General features: G+C 43.0%; 3 protein-coding genes across 5 annotated transcripts; all 3 read right to left on the bottom strand.

Moving 5' to 3' along the window:
• Positions 1–67: 67 nt before the first annotated feature.
• Positions 68–2233, bottom strand: LOC124203361 (carbohydrate sulfotransferase 11-like). Its single transcript, XM_046600115.1, has 4 exons — positions 2113–2233; positions 1746–1911; positions 987–1210; positions 68–923 (listed from the first exon to the last, which is right to left on the bottom strand). Exons 2-4 carry the CDS (start codon positions 1843–1845, stop codon positions 231–233), a joined length of 1017 nt encoding a protein of 338 aa, XP_046456071.1. The 5' UTR covers positions 1846–1911; positions 2113–2233; the 3' UTR covers positions 68–230.
• Positions 1936–7055, bottom strand: LOC124203359. Of its 2 annotated transcripts, none has more exons than XM_046600112.1 (8): positions 6442–7055; positions 5045–5297; positions 4830–4970; positions 4609–4755; positions 3460–4217; positions 2565–3382; positions 2312–2487; positions 1936–2239 (listed from the first exon to the last, which is right to left on the bottom strand). In XM_046600112.1, exons 1-8 carry the CDS (start codon positions 6564–6566, stop codon positions 2129–2131), a joined length of 2529 nt encoding a protein of 842 aa, XP_046456068.1. In that variant the 5' UTR covers positions 6567–7055; the 3' UTR covers positions 1936–2128. The 2 variants fall into 2 exon arrangements, with proteins under 2 accessions (XP_046456068.1, XP_046456067.1); XM_046600111.1 differs by having other exon boundaries at positions 5045–5426; positions 6442–7052.
• Positions 7056–8758: 1703 nt separating this feature from the next.
• LOC124202739 lies at positions 8759–15946 on the bottom strand. 2 transcript variants are annotated; one of them, XM_046599138.1, is made up of 11 exons: positions 15689–15946; positions 14407–14604; positions 14102–14340; positions 12925–14034; positions 11011–12078; positions 10138–10355; positions 9965–10069; positions 9719–9901; positions 9529–9652; positions 9328–9459; positions 8759–9262 (listed from the first exon to the last, which is right to left on the bottom strand). In XM_046599138.1, the coding sequence occupies exons 2-11, from the start codon at positions 14561–14563 to the stop codon at positions 9104–9106; spliced, it is 3495 nt and encodes a 1164-aa protein (XP_046455094.1). In that variant the 5' UTR covers positions 14564–14604; positions 15689–15946; the 3' UTR covers positions 8759–9103. The 2 variants fall into 2 exon arrangements, with proteins under 2 accessions (XP_046455094.1, XP_046455093.1); XM_046599137.1 differs by having other exon boundaries at positions 11011–12732; positions 15689–15857.
• Between the last annotated feature and the right edge of the window lie 1507 nt (positions 15947–17453).

Raw genomic sequence — 17453 nt, 5'->3', positions numbered from 1 at the left:
TCGGGACTTTTTTTTGTTTCCCCCCCCCCCCCCCCCCCTTGAAATTAAGGTGCAACAAAAATGTTTAAAACGTGTAGAAAGGTCGTCCATTTTTACGACCTGCAATTTTGCGCATTCCTATGGAAGAAAAGTCTAAATTATGGTGAAACACTAAAACTACCGTAACAATAAACTGCGCATCGCCAATTTCGTCGGCTATAAATAATCAACATCGGCCCAACCAACCAAACTTAAACCCTCAAACATATTTCAGTTGTGTATTGATAACCAAACAACCGGAAATCGTCTTCGTAGATGCGAAAGAGGTCGCTCATCTGTTGATAGCTTAGCTGACTCAGGGATCGCTTCCAGAAAGAAGTCGTTTTATGTGTCCGATTCGTCCGAAAAAGTCGGCTTACGTTACTTTCATTTAATCTCTGCAACAGAAAGTCGACGTCTCGGTGCAAGGTTTCAAACTTTCCGACGATATCGTATTCCATGGAGCACGGAAGGCAGAGATCAATCATGGGCCTCCAATGGACGTCCAACTGTCTACGCCCCGCTTTCCATTCGTCAATAACGTAGCTCACGAATTCGGGAAATGTGACATCGTGACCGTTCTCCAAAGAAAGTTGACTCGGCTGATGGCGATATTTCCGAATAATTTCGGTTCCAATTCCTGTTTGATAAGCCTTGCTGCTGCTATTCACATCGGCGAATTTGTCCTGGTAGGCGGAGGCCAGTCTTTCCAATGGATCCCGCACGAAAATGACTTTGGTGTAATTGCCCAATCCCTTCCGGATAGCGTCCGCCGCTCCGTAAGGTTCGAACTTGCGCATTTGATTTTCTTCGTGCACCGATTGACTTGGTATTGATGATAAATCGTTCGTTTCTACAGCACCCGAAAGTATCAACATTAGTCGTTTGAGATTGGTGCTGGCCACCTGGAAGAATTAAAATGGCATCAGATTTAATATAAATAAATGTTATGCAGTTATATCTGTTACTTTTGGAACGTAGCAATACATCAGCCGATGGCGATCTTCGACGTAGAATCTGGCCGGTCGAGACTGTCGTCTCCAAGTTATTTTACGACAACTTTCGTCTATTAAATTCCTTCTCTCCAGTTGGATCTTTTCCATGATCAACTCGATCGATCGAGGTAAGGCGGCCTCCGACTGGTCAGCAACATCTTCAAGCTGAGCAGAGTATCTCGCACGATACTCATAGCCTAGAGGCATTATCATGGATAATGCAAGAAGGGAAAAACCAAGAAAATGAAGCTTTCAAATTCTAGGAATTAAAACAAGGGACTAAACTCGAAACTTGAAATTACAGACTGAGTAAACCGGTCTCTAAACGTTCAATCACTGATTAAGTTTGTGTTTCTCCTTCCCTGACTTGTATGGCCATTTGAATAATTTTGAAATGGGCGTGGATAGTTTATAGAGTACACGTGAATGAAAGAAAACCTTGAGGGTGGCGTGCCATTTATGATGGAAAAATATCCGACACGCATCCGACAAGGAGACTCGAACAAATCAAATTCCATAAGAAGAGAACGAAAAAAATATTCCTTTTTTGAAGCACTTGTCATAAACATTAAACATTCTGCAACTCTCAGTTATGTGGCGAGTATCTTGTACAACAAATCAAAAGATTTAGCATAATATTTAGTATGTATATAATATCATAAACACGACATACACACAACGACTCTAAAAAGAATATGTTAAAATAAAAGGATTGTAATAATTTTAACGAACCCCAACGGTTGATCAAAACGAGTACCAAAAACACGACGAATAACGCACAATAAAGAGATATTCGACGAACGCTGCTGCTGCTGGGATTTGACTCCAACATCCCCAACAACTTCAAACCATCTCTAACACTCGGACTCTATCCGCTTTCTATCCATCTACTACTTCCCTAGACAAAGAAAAAAAAAAACTATTTTCAAAACAAGGACACTTTCACTCGACCAACGGAGCTTTTAGCCCTCCGGCTAGTGCATAGTATTGCATGGGATCATTTCTTTCGAAACGAACAATCGTGACAAATTATTCTCGAATATTTTTTGTTGCTGTTGTGTGGTTGGAAGGAGGGGCGAGAAGATGAAAAGTTCGCCACCTGTTGGGATCCGACGTTACATCATTATGGAAGCCGGCTCGCTGAATGGCATTTCTTGATTTCTGGCATCCGGACGCCACCGGAGGACGGCACCAACCCGAAAATAATAGCGATAGCCCGAAGTTAACTGACAATTTTAACCCCAAAACATTATTTTAGTTGGTCGAAAAGTGTTTCAACTATAAAACTATGTAGTTACCTCTCTGAAAACGTAACTCATCGGCAAAGGAAGGGCCGAGAACCCAGCCACACGTAACCAGGAAAATTCCGAAGATGGAACCAGCCCTTTTTCTTTTCGAGCGTACAGAACGTAAGATTCAATTAGGCTAACTTGGCTTTGCACCATGTTTGGTATCGTCCATTGCACTCGAATTCCTGTTTTGTTTTTTCGAGCATAATTGCAAACAACGTATAAAAACATGTTTCACAGTATTAATATGTTTTTGGTGTACCTCTTTCGCATCTGGTCAGCATTAAAATTGGTTTGAAGTTCATGAATAAATGATTCGGCCATTCGTCAACTGTTGGAGCAGCAGGTACTGAAGGGGCGGCGGCAATATCTTTTGATATGGCTATCAGATCTGGAAGAATCTTCTTTGTCGCCCCATGCGATTTTGTTGATTGTAGTTGCGCTGGATTGCAATTAATTACAGATGACTTGAAGTCAGTCTTGTAGCTCTCGCTGCTCTGGAATACTGATTGCTGCCGAACCGGTTGCACTAATGGTCCAGCGGGATTCGGCGGAACTTCCGGAGAGCGCAGATTTTCATCCTTGGGTGAATCAAGACAGTTGGATCGTGGAATCCAGGTCCTAATGTTCGGGAATTGTTGAACTGGTTGTTGCTGTTGTTGCTGCTTCACTTCATTCATCACAGGCGGTCGAACAGATTGAGGTGTCGGCTCGGAGATGACGGAATTGCACGGAAGAGTTGGAAGCTTCCATTTATGGTACAGGCCGATGGATTCGACTCTTTTTGAAAATTCAATTTTTTTCGAAAATTCAAGTTTTCGAATAAATTCCTGCTGTGGAATTGGTTTAGGAATAATAGGCATGTGAAATTTAGTCGTTTGGCATGGATTCTGTGTAATGACCGGCTGCATATGAGCAACGGATTGAACAACAGTCGTCTGAATGTTTTGCACTTCACAACATCTACTGGACTTGGCTGCTGGAGGGGTTGCTGGAGGCGATTGACTGATTGCAACTGATTGTTGACTTGGGATAGTGTGATTTTTTGTGATGACACTCGAATCATACCAGCGTTCTTTTCTGTAAAAATAAAAATAAATTAAGAGTTAGAATTAAAATTAAAATTGTTAAAATTGTAATCGCGTGTAAATACAAACATTAATTTGTTATGTTGTTCCACAGATGCTATGGTCGAAGCATTAACCGATGTAATGCTGCAGGGTAACCGACGCTTCCGTTCAAAATTTGAATAAGATCCGCAAGTAGGACTCTTCGGGTGGACACCGGATGGGCCGGCTGAATGACTTCCAAATGCAGAAATTAACGGCGGAGGTCTAGATTCAGATGGATTTGCTTCGATAAATCCAACCGAAGAATTTGCTGTCGATGGCCAAGTATCAGACGAATAACCAGACGTACTTGGTGATTCACTTTCCATTGTCGTTGGTTTGAACGACGGAATAATTTTACTTGAAGAAGGACAAAATATCTTCATAGCTGAAATCATGCTGCCATTCGATGTAATGTCCATTGGAGGAAAGTATGAAGGTGGAGTAGGTAAACCGGGAAAACCTGATAAGTCGTCTGGCTTTTTAATGCTATCAGGTTTACAATCACCAACTATTGGCTCGTCTGGTGAACCGTGGCGGCAGGCAGCTTCGACAGTCGATAGTGAAGTCCCATAACCGGTGACAACGCATCTATTATTACTCGGCGATTCGTCGCCATCAGATAAGGTTAAATCAATTTCAATTGATTTCTGATCTGATTCCTTGGAAACGACGTCCGATTTCTTAGAATCGCACAATTTGTCCCTATCCAAATTTTGCGATGAATGTTGTTGCTGTAGGATTGATAATTCTGGAAGATCCTCTGTTGTTGTGAATTGTTCACTGTCGTCCGATAATAGTTCAACCTGCGATTTAAAAAAAAAAATTAACATTATGTCATCCTCAGTTCAAAACTTTTCGTTTTTGGTCAAAACATTTAGATACATCTCGTATAATATATAGAAGAAATCTTTTTTAAGTTACACAACGAGGTTTGATCTAGTTAGTAACAAATGAGCCCTGATTTTGTTTTGTGAGCAAAAACCGGTATATCGAACTCGAAAACCAACAAAAAAAACCTTTCGAAAAATAAAAAAAAAAAACAATTGGAAAACCTTGTACGACTTTATATGGATTTGGTGTAAGATAAATAAGAAATCTCAATGTCAAATGCTCAAGGGCGCACGCGCAAGTTAGCCGGCTCGAAGAATAACAAGATAATCTTCTGTATATACTTTGTCACATCATACTATATACCTGACAGCTCTCATTGCACAGTTCGCTGTCCTTCTGTTTAATGCGAACTTGAAGTCCGACGTTCCTGGTTATCTTCATGGGTGGAGTGCTGCTGGACTCTTCTGTATTTTGCATATGCTTTTGGATGACGGCGGACAGATCGTTCACCTATTACCGCAAATCAAATAATCAATAAATATGCAACAAAAAAGAATGAGAGAATGACATGGCAGATAGATTACGTGTTTTTGGAGTACTTCAATCCGGTTTTTGTATTTAGCCATCTGGACGTCAGTTTCGTCTACCTGCTTGCGCAGCCAATTGGTGTATCGATGCCCATCGATAACTTTCCCTAGCTGGTTTTGTATCATTTGCTCCAACTCCTTCCAAATTAAATCCAGTTCTAATTAGATCGTGGGCGAGCTTTTTTAATTTAAAAGAGGTGCAAAATACTTACCACCGTTGAGAGTCGTTTGACCACGGATGATAGCTTAGACATAGTCTGTCCATTTCTTCCGTCGACGGCGGCAGGTGCTGCCGACGTCACGCTTTTAATTTCTCTATTCGTAACTCGTTTGGTGTTAATTGTCGAAACGGGATTGTGGACAAACTTGAGCGAATTCGAAGACGACCAGCAAGGATTGAAATCAAGACCTGGATTTGTCTGGTCCACATCTGTCACCTGAGCGGTTTCACTGGGTGACCCGACCCTTTCAAAACACAAAGGCGGTGAACACGATCGAAACGAAGACATGGGAGCGTATGCAACTGCCAAAGCGTTCACTCTGAAGCTCGAGCGACGACTACAACAAGTTCTATAGGAACCCGCAGGTAAATATCTGGAAAAAATACACTAGTATAGAAAGTCAATTGGCGAACCGGTTCTTGGCGCTACGGACGCTATACCTTAACATGGATACGAAAGATATACTATGGTAATTTCTAATTTCCTTAAAAAAGAACTATCCTTTGGGGTTTGTCAGCTCTGGGCAAAACATTTTATGATATACCCGCCTGCATATTACACAAAGCCTTTAATATATTTCGACTTTTTCTTTACTACTTAAGAAATGCCTTCAGTTATGTTGGGGAAATTCCCGGAAGGTAATGAGGAAAACCGTAAGTCATCACAGTCTTTTTTTGTCTTTCTTTTGAAGGAGGTGAACGTCCTGTTTAAACGTGAAGGGCCATCGTCACAATTATACAGGAAATTGAGTACTTGTTTGAAGTGCAATTATAAATTTAAAATGTCTGTTTCACATTTCGTTATAAAAGATATCCTAACAGTTATAACGACCATCAAGATTCAAGCCATTGGCGCTATTCAAAAAGCTAAACTAATGAACATCGATGTGACCTTTGGTGTTAGCTGGAAATTGTTTTGTTCCCCCTGCCCTTGCCTGGGGTACATCACAACATTTTACGACAGCAAAAGAAGGCGTGCATAATTTGTCTTCGTACCCTCATTGATCTCAGTTATTACAAGCAAAAAGGGAAAAATGTAAATTTGCGATGCAACCTTGATAAGGAAATGGAATGAAGAAACGAACAAGGCCATGGATGACCTCCGTTTCGTTGTTAAGTTGATTTCGCCTTAAAATTCAGCAACGTTTCGCTTGGAAATAAATTGTTATCACCTGACAGCATATTTTTCTCGAGTTCGAAGCCTTAAATGATCACTACCTATAAAATTCTAATAGAAAAACTTTGGTCCGATGACCCTCTCAGAGCTGCAACCTCGATCCTTGTTACACGTGTCACAAAGGACGTCACGTATACAATATCGCCGCACTCGGTTGCACTAGTATATGTTTCACATAATAGACAAGAGGAAAAAAAAAGAAAATAACTTACCTTAATTTGCAGGTTTTTGATTGGTATTCGGTTTCATTAATTTCTCCTTGATCAACGTGTTTCTTCTGAGCAGACGACAGACGAGGAAGAAGAAAAAGAAGAATATCTGGTTCTATGTCGACCATTATTCCTTTTCCGGGAATCTAGATTATCGTCAAAAGTTAAATCATTCACGAATAAATCCTATTTGGCTTGCTCCACTAAACAATCTTCTTCCAATTGATAACGTGATTCGACAGCTTCCAGCGTTTCAGTGATTCGTTCCCAAATCGGAATATTGGGTTGGGACCGAGATGAACAGCTGGTGAGCGTAATTATGTTGGCAATGGGTTTAGTGAACCTGAACCGTTTGCGATTTTCCCCGTTTGCTGAACAAAAACTGAATAACGTGTGTTCCGAAACTGAAAAGAAATTGGGAGAGGAGGTTGGTGTTGGAATGAGCACTGGGGAATGACGCACAGCATAAGTATGCCAACATATATATTTCAAAAAACTGCATGAAAAGCCGGTCTTAAAGAGTTTAGCTAAGAATTTGGATATTCTAACGGGTTCTCAGATGAGGTTACAAGACTCGCCCGTTTACTTCTCGTTATTCCTTCTCGAAATCTAATCCAACACTGCTGCCCTCTGACATACCCTTACCTTTTTCGGCCTCGTTGCCAGCTCGTTCTTTTCATCTATGACACTTCCCAGTAAACCTGTTAGCTGGCTGTTACGAAATCCAACCTATCAAATTTACCTTAATCCTGGAGCCATTTCGTGGCCTAAGCTAGTGCTATTACTATGCCAGTCCTGATGGTTTAGGGCCGTTCATAACTTTTCCGGTTGATTTGTTAACTCAAAAAAGTGAAAGTGGATTTAGACGCCCTTGCACAGATGTTGCAACACAATTGAAATGACATTGAACGAGCCAAAATTAAATCTTTCTCCGGTGTATGGATTATCCAAGTCATCAGCAAAATTTGAACATGCAGCCTTTGGTAGTATCTCATTCTTGATCGTGGGTTCGCCGTCGTACAGTTTAAGACACTTGCGGATTGCGGTTAAGTTTCTTCATTTAAAAAGAACCAAAACTTCAATGCTTATTACCTTTTTGGGAAAATTCCTGTCGTCTTGTTGAACTGAATTATGAATGTAGTTTGATTGGTGATTGCCAACCCAACTGATGTTCGAATTTGACAAGAGCTACTTTCAAATTGCAATCCACTTCGCAAAAGCACCACACTGTAATGGCGTTTCGAATTGGTGAACTTGTTTGGTAACCAACTTTGGGATATCGTAATTTTTCTCTCCAGGGTAGACACGTAAGGTTTAACGACACTGTGGAACATGTATGCACGATTTCGCCGCTATATTACCAAATAAGTAGTCAAACATAGTCGGGGAAATTCCCGTACAGTAATGTTTATATAGGCTAATTTTGGTGGTACAGTTTCGAATAAGTCATCCTCCTTTTGGCGCTTTCATTTTTTCTGAAATTTCGACATTTCGTGCCGAAATTGAACCAGATTCACGTGAAAATGGCTTTCTCAATACCTGTCAAATTTTATTTTACATTTTTATGATTACCTGAGGGTACCCTAATAATATATACCGTTATACTGAAGGGATATTTGAGGTTATGGTGCCATCAACTTGTATATCCACCGCACACTGCTTTTCACGGATGTTGTTATGCTGTTGATTTAATTCAAATAGCGCAAACACGAAACATTTTTTTGAAATTGAGAGCAGAACATTTTCACTCCATTAGAAGTAAAAACTTTTGGGAAACATTTTTATGACAACGCAAACAAAATGACGACAATGTTTTCCCATGGAATAGGCTATCTGCTTTTACCTGCTTTGAATCGAAACTATACATGGGCAAACTCCAAAAAAACGACGTGAAAATATTTTCTGTAAAATGCGGATTCAACTGGATGAGGTGATGTAATGCTCAATTTTATTCATGCAGGGAATTTCCCGCAGTGTACAGTAATCCGCAATAATCAACGAATTTCTTGAGGGAACCATTTTTATTTCGCTCATTTCAATAGAGAACTCGTTTTTTCGGTTTATTTCTCAAAAAAAAACATGTGGTTCCTTTGATTATAACACTCAACCGTATTTCACAATGTTAAAATGCACCGTAATTCTACCATGACCATGCACAATTTTACAGTCCCAATTTAATCACTGAGAACTACCAAAACTACCACCGGGCATGCAAGCTTTATCATCCCTTGGCTGTGATTGCCATCACTATTATCACCGTCTTATTTTAGAAGCCTAATTAAATTCGCATTACCACATTGAGGAACGAATAAATCAGATATTCATTTCAAGCATCTTTTTGTGTATTTATAAGGGGCGGCTCAGCCGCTACAGAGGGGTTACACAGCCTCCAACAGCAGTGTAGCACACACAGTTTTGAGAAACATCATCAGGGGGGAGCAAAAGATATATATAAAACACTAATATTATCGACTATCAATGTCTAAAGGTCATCTAAATGGTATAAAGTGAGAAACGGGGGTGATTCGCAAGTATATAAACAGCACTAGTCAAATTAATGATAAACTGGTGACATCTTTTTTTGTTGTTGTGTTTAAATATTTCTTAGTTTTCGTCGTCGCCACTTATTAATAATATAAAGTTACGAGGGGTTATAACGTTAAAATTAATAGATTAGATTCTTTTGGACCCAGTCGGAGTATTCGGAAATCTTGGAGTAGACGCCGGGTGTGTCGTATTGACCACAGCCGACACCCCAGCTGACGAGGCCAGCCAAGAACCAGCTACCTTGGCTTTCGCACACCAATGGGCCGCCACCATCACCCTGTTGCGCAAAAATAGCGTTGAATTAAGGCTCCCAATTAAATTGTAATCAAAGGTAATACATACCTTGCAGGCATCTTTTCCCTCTTCACCTCCGGCGCAGAGGAATCCGGAATGCAGTTTGAAGTCGAACCCGAGTCGAGTACGGCGCAGTTTGTTCTCACATTCGACATTGCCAACTACGGGTACGTCCACTTCCTAATTTTCATCAAGTAAAGAAACAAATGATTATCTCTACTCAAACTGTTGTGTAACTTTTTTCATTACCTTTAGAATGTTCTGATATTTTCCACCAGTGCCGAATGCGTCCTTACCCCAACCGGTAACCCAACAGCGGGAGCCGGTAAAGTCCTGGTATCTTGGGGGAACGCAGGCCGGAGCAATGTGTGGACTAAAGTACAAAGTCAAATTAAGTTAAAACAATTAATTAAAAGTAATGGATTAGAGAGTTACATACTTGTAACCAAAGTCGACGGATCCTTCAAACTTGACGATGGCGATATCATTGTAGAGGTTGCCTGGGTAGTATTCCGGATGAATGAGGACGGAGATAACATCTTTTTCGATATGCGGATAAAATTCCGACTCGCGATTAACGTCCCACTCGCCCAAACGAACTCGCAATTCTCCGGGAGCATTTCTGTATGAGAAAATGAATACAATCAAACAATTTTGATCGAATATCTAATTTAAAAAATAATACCCTTTGATGCAATGTGCGGCCGTGAGGATGTGAGATGGTCCAATCAGAGCACCTCCACAAACATAGACGTTATCGTACTGATCTTTCTTCAAGATAGCCGCTTGCCTGCGGAATTAGAAATTCAAATTTAATCATTGAATGGAAATCTAAATCACCAACAAGATAATCATTACCATGGGTATTCGCCGAATTCAGCTTCTCCGTCAGCGTATGGCAAAGTCTTGATGCGGCCATTGATGCCTTGTGGGTTTCTACGTCCGCAAGTTCCGGGGGCAGCTCCGTTGGAGTATCGGTTAGCAGCCGGTGAGGATCGGCAGCACACTTGAGAGTAACTGCAAGTTGGGAATCCGCCGGAATAAGAGCCTCCGCCGAGTTGGCGAGCATCTCTTGCCTGGAGAATCAACACGTAAAAGAAAATTGTAAGCAAACATTTAAAATTTGATTGGAAATGAAATGGAAATATTATGTTGTTGGTAGTCGGTTGTGTCGTCAAACAGTCGTCCATTCCGTATGATTTTTAAACAGCAGCTTTCTGTAGATGAAAACTGATTTGGTGTTTAGTAGTTGAAAAAATAAAAAAATAATTCAATTTGGAGACAAGTGTCCGCATGCACGGTACAAAATCAAACAAAATGTCGAGGTTAGAAGGAGGCTCCTAGATTTTCGACCTCTCGCATCAAGTGAGCCATAAAAAAACACGTTGAACTGCAGTGTGGCTTTCGTATCGATTGTTTAGAAGGTGAGTGTTCAATCACAAGAGCCACACCGCAAATTCTAAATTAATTGTTTGTTACAGAGTTAGCCACAATAAGCGAAAGATTCCTTTGAAATGTTTGATCCGAGTTAAAATACAACATTTCATTAAGGTCCCGCCATTAAGTTTTCATTGGATGGCGTTATTTTGATGAGTTCCACGCTTTTTAAAAAATAACCACACATAGACCACGTCATCAATAGCGTTTTTGTTTCCATTTCCAGCACCGGTTGAACATAATTTGCAGCACGTCTCTTAGATGAGAGGCCAAAAAAGGGTGGAGCCACCTTACCTCCTCCTCGACGACTTCTGGTTGGCTTGCGTCTGTTTCTGTTTCAACGAAATCTTGTTTCTGGGCGGATCGCTTCCGCTTGGATTGCTCAAACTTAACAGCCGACGAAGAAGAAGAAGAAGAAGAAGTGGAGGATGCAGCTGGAGAGGAGGACGAATCGGATTCACCCGAACGAGAATCGACAAATCGGACTCCGCTGGTTCGAGTCTTTGGCTGGCCATTGTTTGACGTGTCACGGAACGCGTAGTCGTTATTATTGTGATTGGGTGCGGCGTGTACCGTGACTGAATCGTACCCAGTTGCTGTATGCACCTGCGCCGTCGGGTAATTATCCTGCGCTTGACCCGAGTAAGACGTTTCCTTCCCTCCCGAGTTCGAATAAGGCGTCGGCCCGTAGCTGGCCACCGCTGAAGAGAAGCTGGGCACCGGGCCGCTATAGCCGTACGTGGGCGAGCCGTATACTCCCGGTAGATGGGGTCGGTAGTTGGACGCTTTGGGTGGGAAATAAGGTGCCGGTGGAGGGACATGGTGTTGGTGGTGATAATGTTGGTGAACCTGAACCGGTTGCTCGTAAGGTACAGGGACTGGGTATGGCGCTGCCACTGGTACAGGCACTTCAACACGGACGGGGACTTCAACACGAACCGGAACGTGGACAGGTACTTCTACTCGGACTGGAACTTGGACAGGAACTTGGACGGGAACGTGTTGGATGACGGGGACTTGGACGGGAACGGGTTGCGGGACGGCGTAGGGTTGGGCGACTGGAACGGGTTGAGGCACAGCGTAAGGGACTCCGTAGGGTTGAGGGACGGCGACAGGTGTAGCAACTGGGTAGGGGACACCGTAGCCGTAGCCTTTGCCGAAAGCTTTTTTAAAACTCTTTTCATAGTGATGGGTCTTGAAAGAAGCTTCATCGGACGCCAGACCCACTCTTTGTAGTCCTTGTCCAACCTCGCCCAGGTTCAACGGGGCCTCCTCTCCGTAACGCCCATCTCGGGCCGATCTCAGCGGTCTAATGGCGTTGGCTGATGAACTGGCAAATCTGAACGGCTCCTCTGAGCCTCCCTGTTTGACAACGTCATGGTAATAATTATTGATCGACTCTGATGGGCTTTGACTGTAGTGCGACTGTCCGTAGGTCGTTTCAGCGAATCGAAAAGGCTCCGAAGAGCCGCCTTGTTTCACATTGTCAAAGTTGTAATAATTATTAGATGACACTGCTGAAACTGGACTTTGGTTATTATTGAACGTTAGTCCGGAATTGTCGTTTGTTTGCTGTTGTTGTTGTCCGTCATTGGTCAACTGCCGGAAAGGCAGCCCACCAAATCCACCCAGACCGCCGAGCCCACCTACACCCGGCCCAATTCCACCGAACCCACCTAAACCCGGCCCGCCGAATCCACCGACCCCACCTCCAGGACCAATCAGACCTTTTTCGGCTAATTTCTCAGCACTGGGAGTGATGTGAAAATTGACTAGCGGTCTGAATTTTTTACCCGACTCGCCCTTGCCCAGCTGTAGCGACACAAGCGGATTGACATTGAAAGAGCCGAAATTGACTCCGTCGCCGCCAATGGCTCCGCCGTATGGATTGACCACCGGATTCGTACCCAGCGGATTCAGCGGATAGCCACCGCCGAAAGCGCCACCCGGGAGGCCAAACGAAACACCGAACGTTGGCTCTATGAATTTTTTCAGAGCGCTCAACAGACTACCTCCCTGAATCGAGACAGAAACAGATGTGCAACTTGAAGAAGAGCTTTTTGCTTTTGAGCCAAAAAGAGGGGAAAAATTGTAAGGAGGTAAGAAAAAAAAAGGATCGGGTCGATTTTGTCAATGTCGTCATCAACGCAAAAGTTGTCGAGTAAAAATGACGAAAATGTTCATTTAATAGTTGAAAAATCAACTTACGACTGCACCAACGGCACCAACAGTTCCAACAGTAGGAGGAGCACCGCCAGGAGCGGCACCAATCGGGCCAGGAGCAGAGCCATCAGCGGCAGGAGCGGAACCAGCAGCGTCAACGCTGATTGATTCTAAATCAGCAGGATCGGATCCGGCAGCGGGAAATTCAGCAATGGGAGCAATGGGAGAAGCTCCGCCGGAAGGAGGATTGAATGGGGATTGAGAAGCGGAAGAGTCGGATGAAATAGTAGTAATGGAATCGTCTCCGACGATTGTCTGTCTGTGGTGGCCGCTCTGGCGACGACGACGAGTCGATTCTTTGGTCGATCCGGAAGCCAATTGTCGTCCTTCTGCTTGTTGAACAACGACAATGTCACCTTCATCCGCAACGATGGTTGAATTCAATTTGGAGCGAGGGTCAATGGCGTAGTCGGCAACGCGGCCGATAACATCGTAGGATGGACACTGGACGGCCGGAACGCAGACGCATTGGTCACGCGGAGCAAAGTTGTTGCCTCCGTTGCTGTACGGCTGGATGGGTGCTGGATTGTACGGGCGAGATGGAGCTTGGTTATAAACGGGTGCTGGATTGCTGTACGATGGCCTGGGTGGAGGATTGTAAGCCGGAGGAGCGGGATTGTATGAAGGAGGTGATTTGTAAATGGGTGGCGGAGGTGGAGGAGCGTTGTAAGGACCAGGAATGAGTTGAGGAGCACCGACGTTTGTATGATGATGGATGTGCTGGACAGGTGCGGGTGGGAGAGATGCAGGGATGGGGGGAGGAGCAAGACTTCCCAAACCACCCAGTCCGCCAAAACCGCCAAGTCCAGGAGCGCCATAAGTGTTGGGCGGAAGAAGAGATGGTGCTCCATAGCTAGGAGGAGGAGGAGCTCCATAGCCTTTAACTTTGCCAACTTGGCCTTTTCCGTGTTGCTTGAAATGGCCGCCAGCGCCCAGACCAAGTGGAACTGCAGCAATAGGAGCCCCGGCTGGAACAATGGCGACCGGCTGGACATAGGAAACAATGTTAGGATCGATACCAATTCCGCCACCATTAAAACCATTGAGGCCATTAAAACCGCCGGGTCCGTAGGATTTACCAACAACTTTGGCGCACTAGAAAAGGAAATGTCCGAGATTACAATCGAATAAACATTGACGAAAAAGTAAAAGAATTACACACCTCTTTGGCCAGGCCAAGTTTACAAAGCTTCTCTTTGATGTAAGTTCGAGCTTCGGTATCTTTTCCTTCTTGCAGAGCCTTCTGGATGGAAGGATCTTCATAAAAGGCCTCGTAAGTGTTGATCACTTTACCGGTTCTGGTTGAATGAATAATGGCATCGGCAGCCGTTTCGACATCGTCAATGCTGGAACTTTCCGAGTGTTCGTGATCGGCAGTGGACGGAAGTTTACCTTGCTCATCTAATCACAAAATGGTTGTTAAGATTGAAAATTTTTAAAATTTATTTTAACTGGGGATTCTGTTACCAGCAACTGAGAGGTGGAGGGGACTTTCGGTGGCTGGTTGAACTGTAGGAGCCACTGTCGTAGATTGTCCCGAGGATTCCCATTTCCAGGAGCCTTCAGGATGGGCCTTAACGGCCGCCAACACAAGTAAGCAGGAGCAGAGGGTGTTGAACCTCATTGTCGGTGGCTTCGAGTAATAAACTTTCAGTGAAATCAAACCTGATTGGATAACACAAAGAAAAAGTAAAATCGATGAGTTAAGAACAAAGCAGCGTCGTTTCAAACGAGCTCGGCCGACGACTGAAGTCTGGGATGCCTGGAACTTTGTCTATAGAACCTGTTTGTCACTTAAGGAGGCGGAGCAGGAGGGTACCCTTTTGGGTAGAGGAGAAAGCTCCAGCCGATATCGGGGAGAAAATGAAGACGCGGAAGGGGAAAATAAAATTTAAAAAACGCTTTCTTTGCTACTAGGAGCCACTTTCACATTGAAATGACCTCTTCCCTCCTTTCTCCAATACCTTTACCGTGTCGACTCATTAGGAATGATCTCTCTCTCTCTCTCTTTCGACATGGTAAAAAGCAACTTGTGACCTGGATGACCAAATGCGCTGAACCGAGAAAAAAGGGGGGAGGGTGTCGGGGGCAACGCCTCTCGCTTTCACTCGACCCACTCTCTCGTTCACAGTTTGGAGAAATTTAATGTTCTTTATTTCAGCAGCGCCCTGTAATAATGACGTAATGGAATAATTTCCGCACCTCTGCGTGTTGTGACAATGAATTCCGTGGAAGAAATTCGGAATTGAGGGTACGAAAAAATAATAAACTCTGATGTCTGGGTAGAACATCAGAAGAATATCGTCAACAGAGGATGAGTCAAAGAAAAGAGAAACTGAAAAATAAAAAGGATGAATGTAGGTCAAAGCTTTCCCCTTTTGTTATTTATAATGCACAGAGAGCCGTGTCTTGTGAGAGAAGATGCTCTTTGACATGCACGGGAAGTGCGTAGTCTGAATCCCCCCATCCTTTTGGTTGTAAAATGAAAGTGATTCCTTTTTGTGAGGAGAACACGATAAGAGTTCAAAGCAATGGCCGGAAGATGAGAGCCCTTCGTGCAAATTTTACGACTGGGGGGTTTCTCTTTACAACGGGAGCACTCTGCCAACGTGAACTAGCCTAGTGATGGATTAATTAGTAGGTCGCTTCAAACTAGATATTCACGTTTCTCGGGTTATTAGACGTTAATGAAACGGAGCAACAAGATTCATATAACAAGCTACTATAAAAGAGCGAAATAAAAGCTTACTTGTTTGGATATTAGCCGAGTCTGGTGATGTTGAGCTCGTGTGTTGACAGCGGACGATAGACTATATACTCCTTCTGTCAAACTGGAAACCTGTTTGGGAGGGGGGAGCGGATTGAAACTTTGACAACACCAAGATGAAATGCAGTAAGAGACTGATACTTTGAACGACGTCGAACATAGTCTTTTATACCTTAGCTGGACTAGGTAGACGAAGTAGTACCGGTAGGTAGGTAAGTAGTATAGTCACGTGACTCCAAGAATATGACCCCAGCAGTAGGTTGGCCTATCTCAACTCGTCATCCGACTTCACTTTCTTTTTTGTGCCTGGAGCGGCTCCGGGGATATTTTAGTGCCGATGGGGCCGGGCCGAACAGATCGCCGGTAAAAATAAAACGGAATTGAGGTGAAACGAAAGTCCTCCTCCTACATCGAGAGGGTGATGTTATTACAAAAGTTAACCCAACTTTGGGTTTTTCCAGAAAAAAATCTCCCCCCTTCTAACATTTTTCCAAGATCCGTCTTCGTTTTTTACGTTTCATTCCGAGAAGCCTTTGGTCATGTGGAATAAACAAGAGAAAGTGATTTTGTTGAAGCGGAATCATTTTAAATCCAATCAAGGAAAGATGATTATTCCAAGTTTAACATTCCTCAATGATATTTGAGAGGGGGATTGTTCATTTCATGAAATCGATATGTACACTGTATAGACGTTATTATTTACACGAATTGATAAGCTTTCACGCGTTCGCAATTGAACCAGAGTCGGAGAAACTGTTATCAACATTAAGTGAGTGAAAAAAAAATTCCGTTCTTACTTGTTCTTCTTTGTTTAAGGCAGAAACAAGAGGATTTGGATGACTGAGAATCCGTAGAGCCTAGCATCCGGGAGAAAGTAAGGCACTTCCTGCAGGAGCCAGGCTTTTCTCTTGTCTACTCCAACTTACTAAAACATAGACTCTAGATTCGTCGTGTCGGTGATATCGTCAGCAGGATACACATCAACATACATTAACAATCCATTCTTCTCTCAAGATAATACAGAATAGGCATCAGTGTATGTATATGGCTTGTTAGGGCTTTCACGTTTTCTTAAAAATACAGATTGCCTTAGCCCATCATTCAGGCCACGCAATAATATTGATCAATCAACTGGTTTGTCATGATGAAATAACAATGAACCGTAAAAATACGAACGGGAACTAGAACAACAGTGAGAATGTAGAACACAAGAGGTACTACTCGACAACGGATATTTCATCAGCGTCATAAAACATTGTCAAACTTAGGACAGTTTGAAATGACTCGTGAATTGCATAAAATCTGCCATTTTATTTCAACTACCTTGGTATACGCTTTCGTTTATACCAGGCTACTATTTGGGTCCACGTTTTCTTTTTGAAATTATGATTCACTAACGTTTTATTAATGACATTTAAAACGTTTCAACGTGAAAATAATACAAACGGCGGTAGGTCACTGAATCTCATTAATGTAGAAAAACGGCAGTGAAAGTGGATTACGTCGCTAGGAAAACCCCGAAAAAAAAAGAAAATTAAAAAACAAACATTTGTTTTCTTTTTTTGTAAGGATTGTTTCCAGTTGGTCGTGGTAAAAGATACACGTTGTTCTACGGATCGTTGACTGCTTATTGCCACGTCTCTCTACACTGGGGTTTTCCGTTTTCTTTTTTTAAGGCCAAGGTTGTTCCCTGGGTGCCATTCAATCTTCTCTATACGCTCGTATGCGTTCTTTTTTTAAATACTCG

This window comes from Daphnia pulex, chromosome 9 (assembly GCF_021134715.1).
Source record: "Daphnia pulex isolate KAP4 chromosome 9, ASM2113471v1".
Lineage (NCBI taxonomy): Eukaryota > Metazoa > Arthropoda > Branchiopoda > Diplostraca > Daphniidae > Daphnia > Daphnia pulex.
The sequence above is the reverse complement of the archived record's forward strand: the minus strand, read 5'-3'. Positions and strand labels throughout refer to the sequence as shown.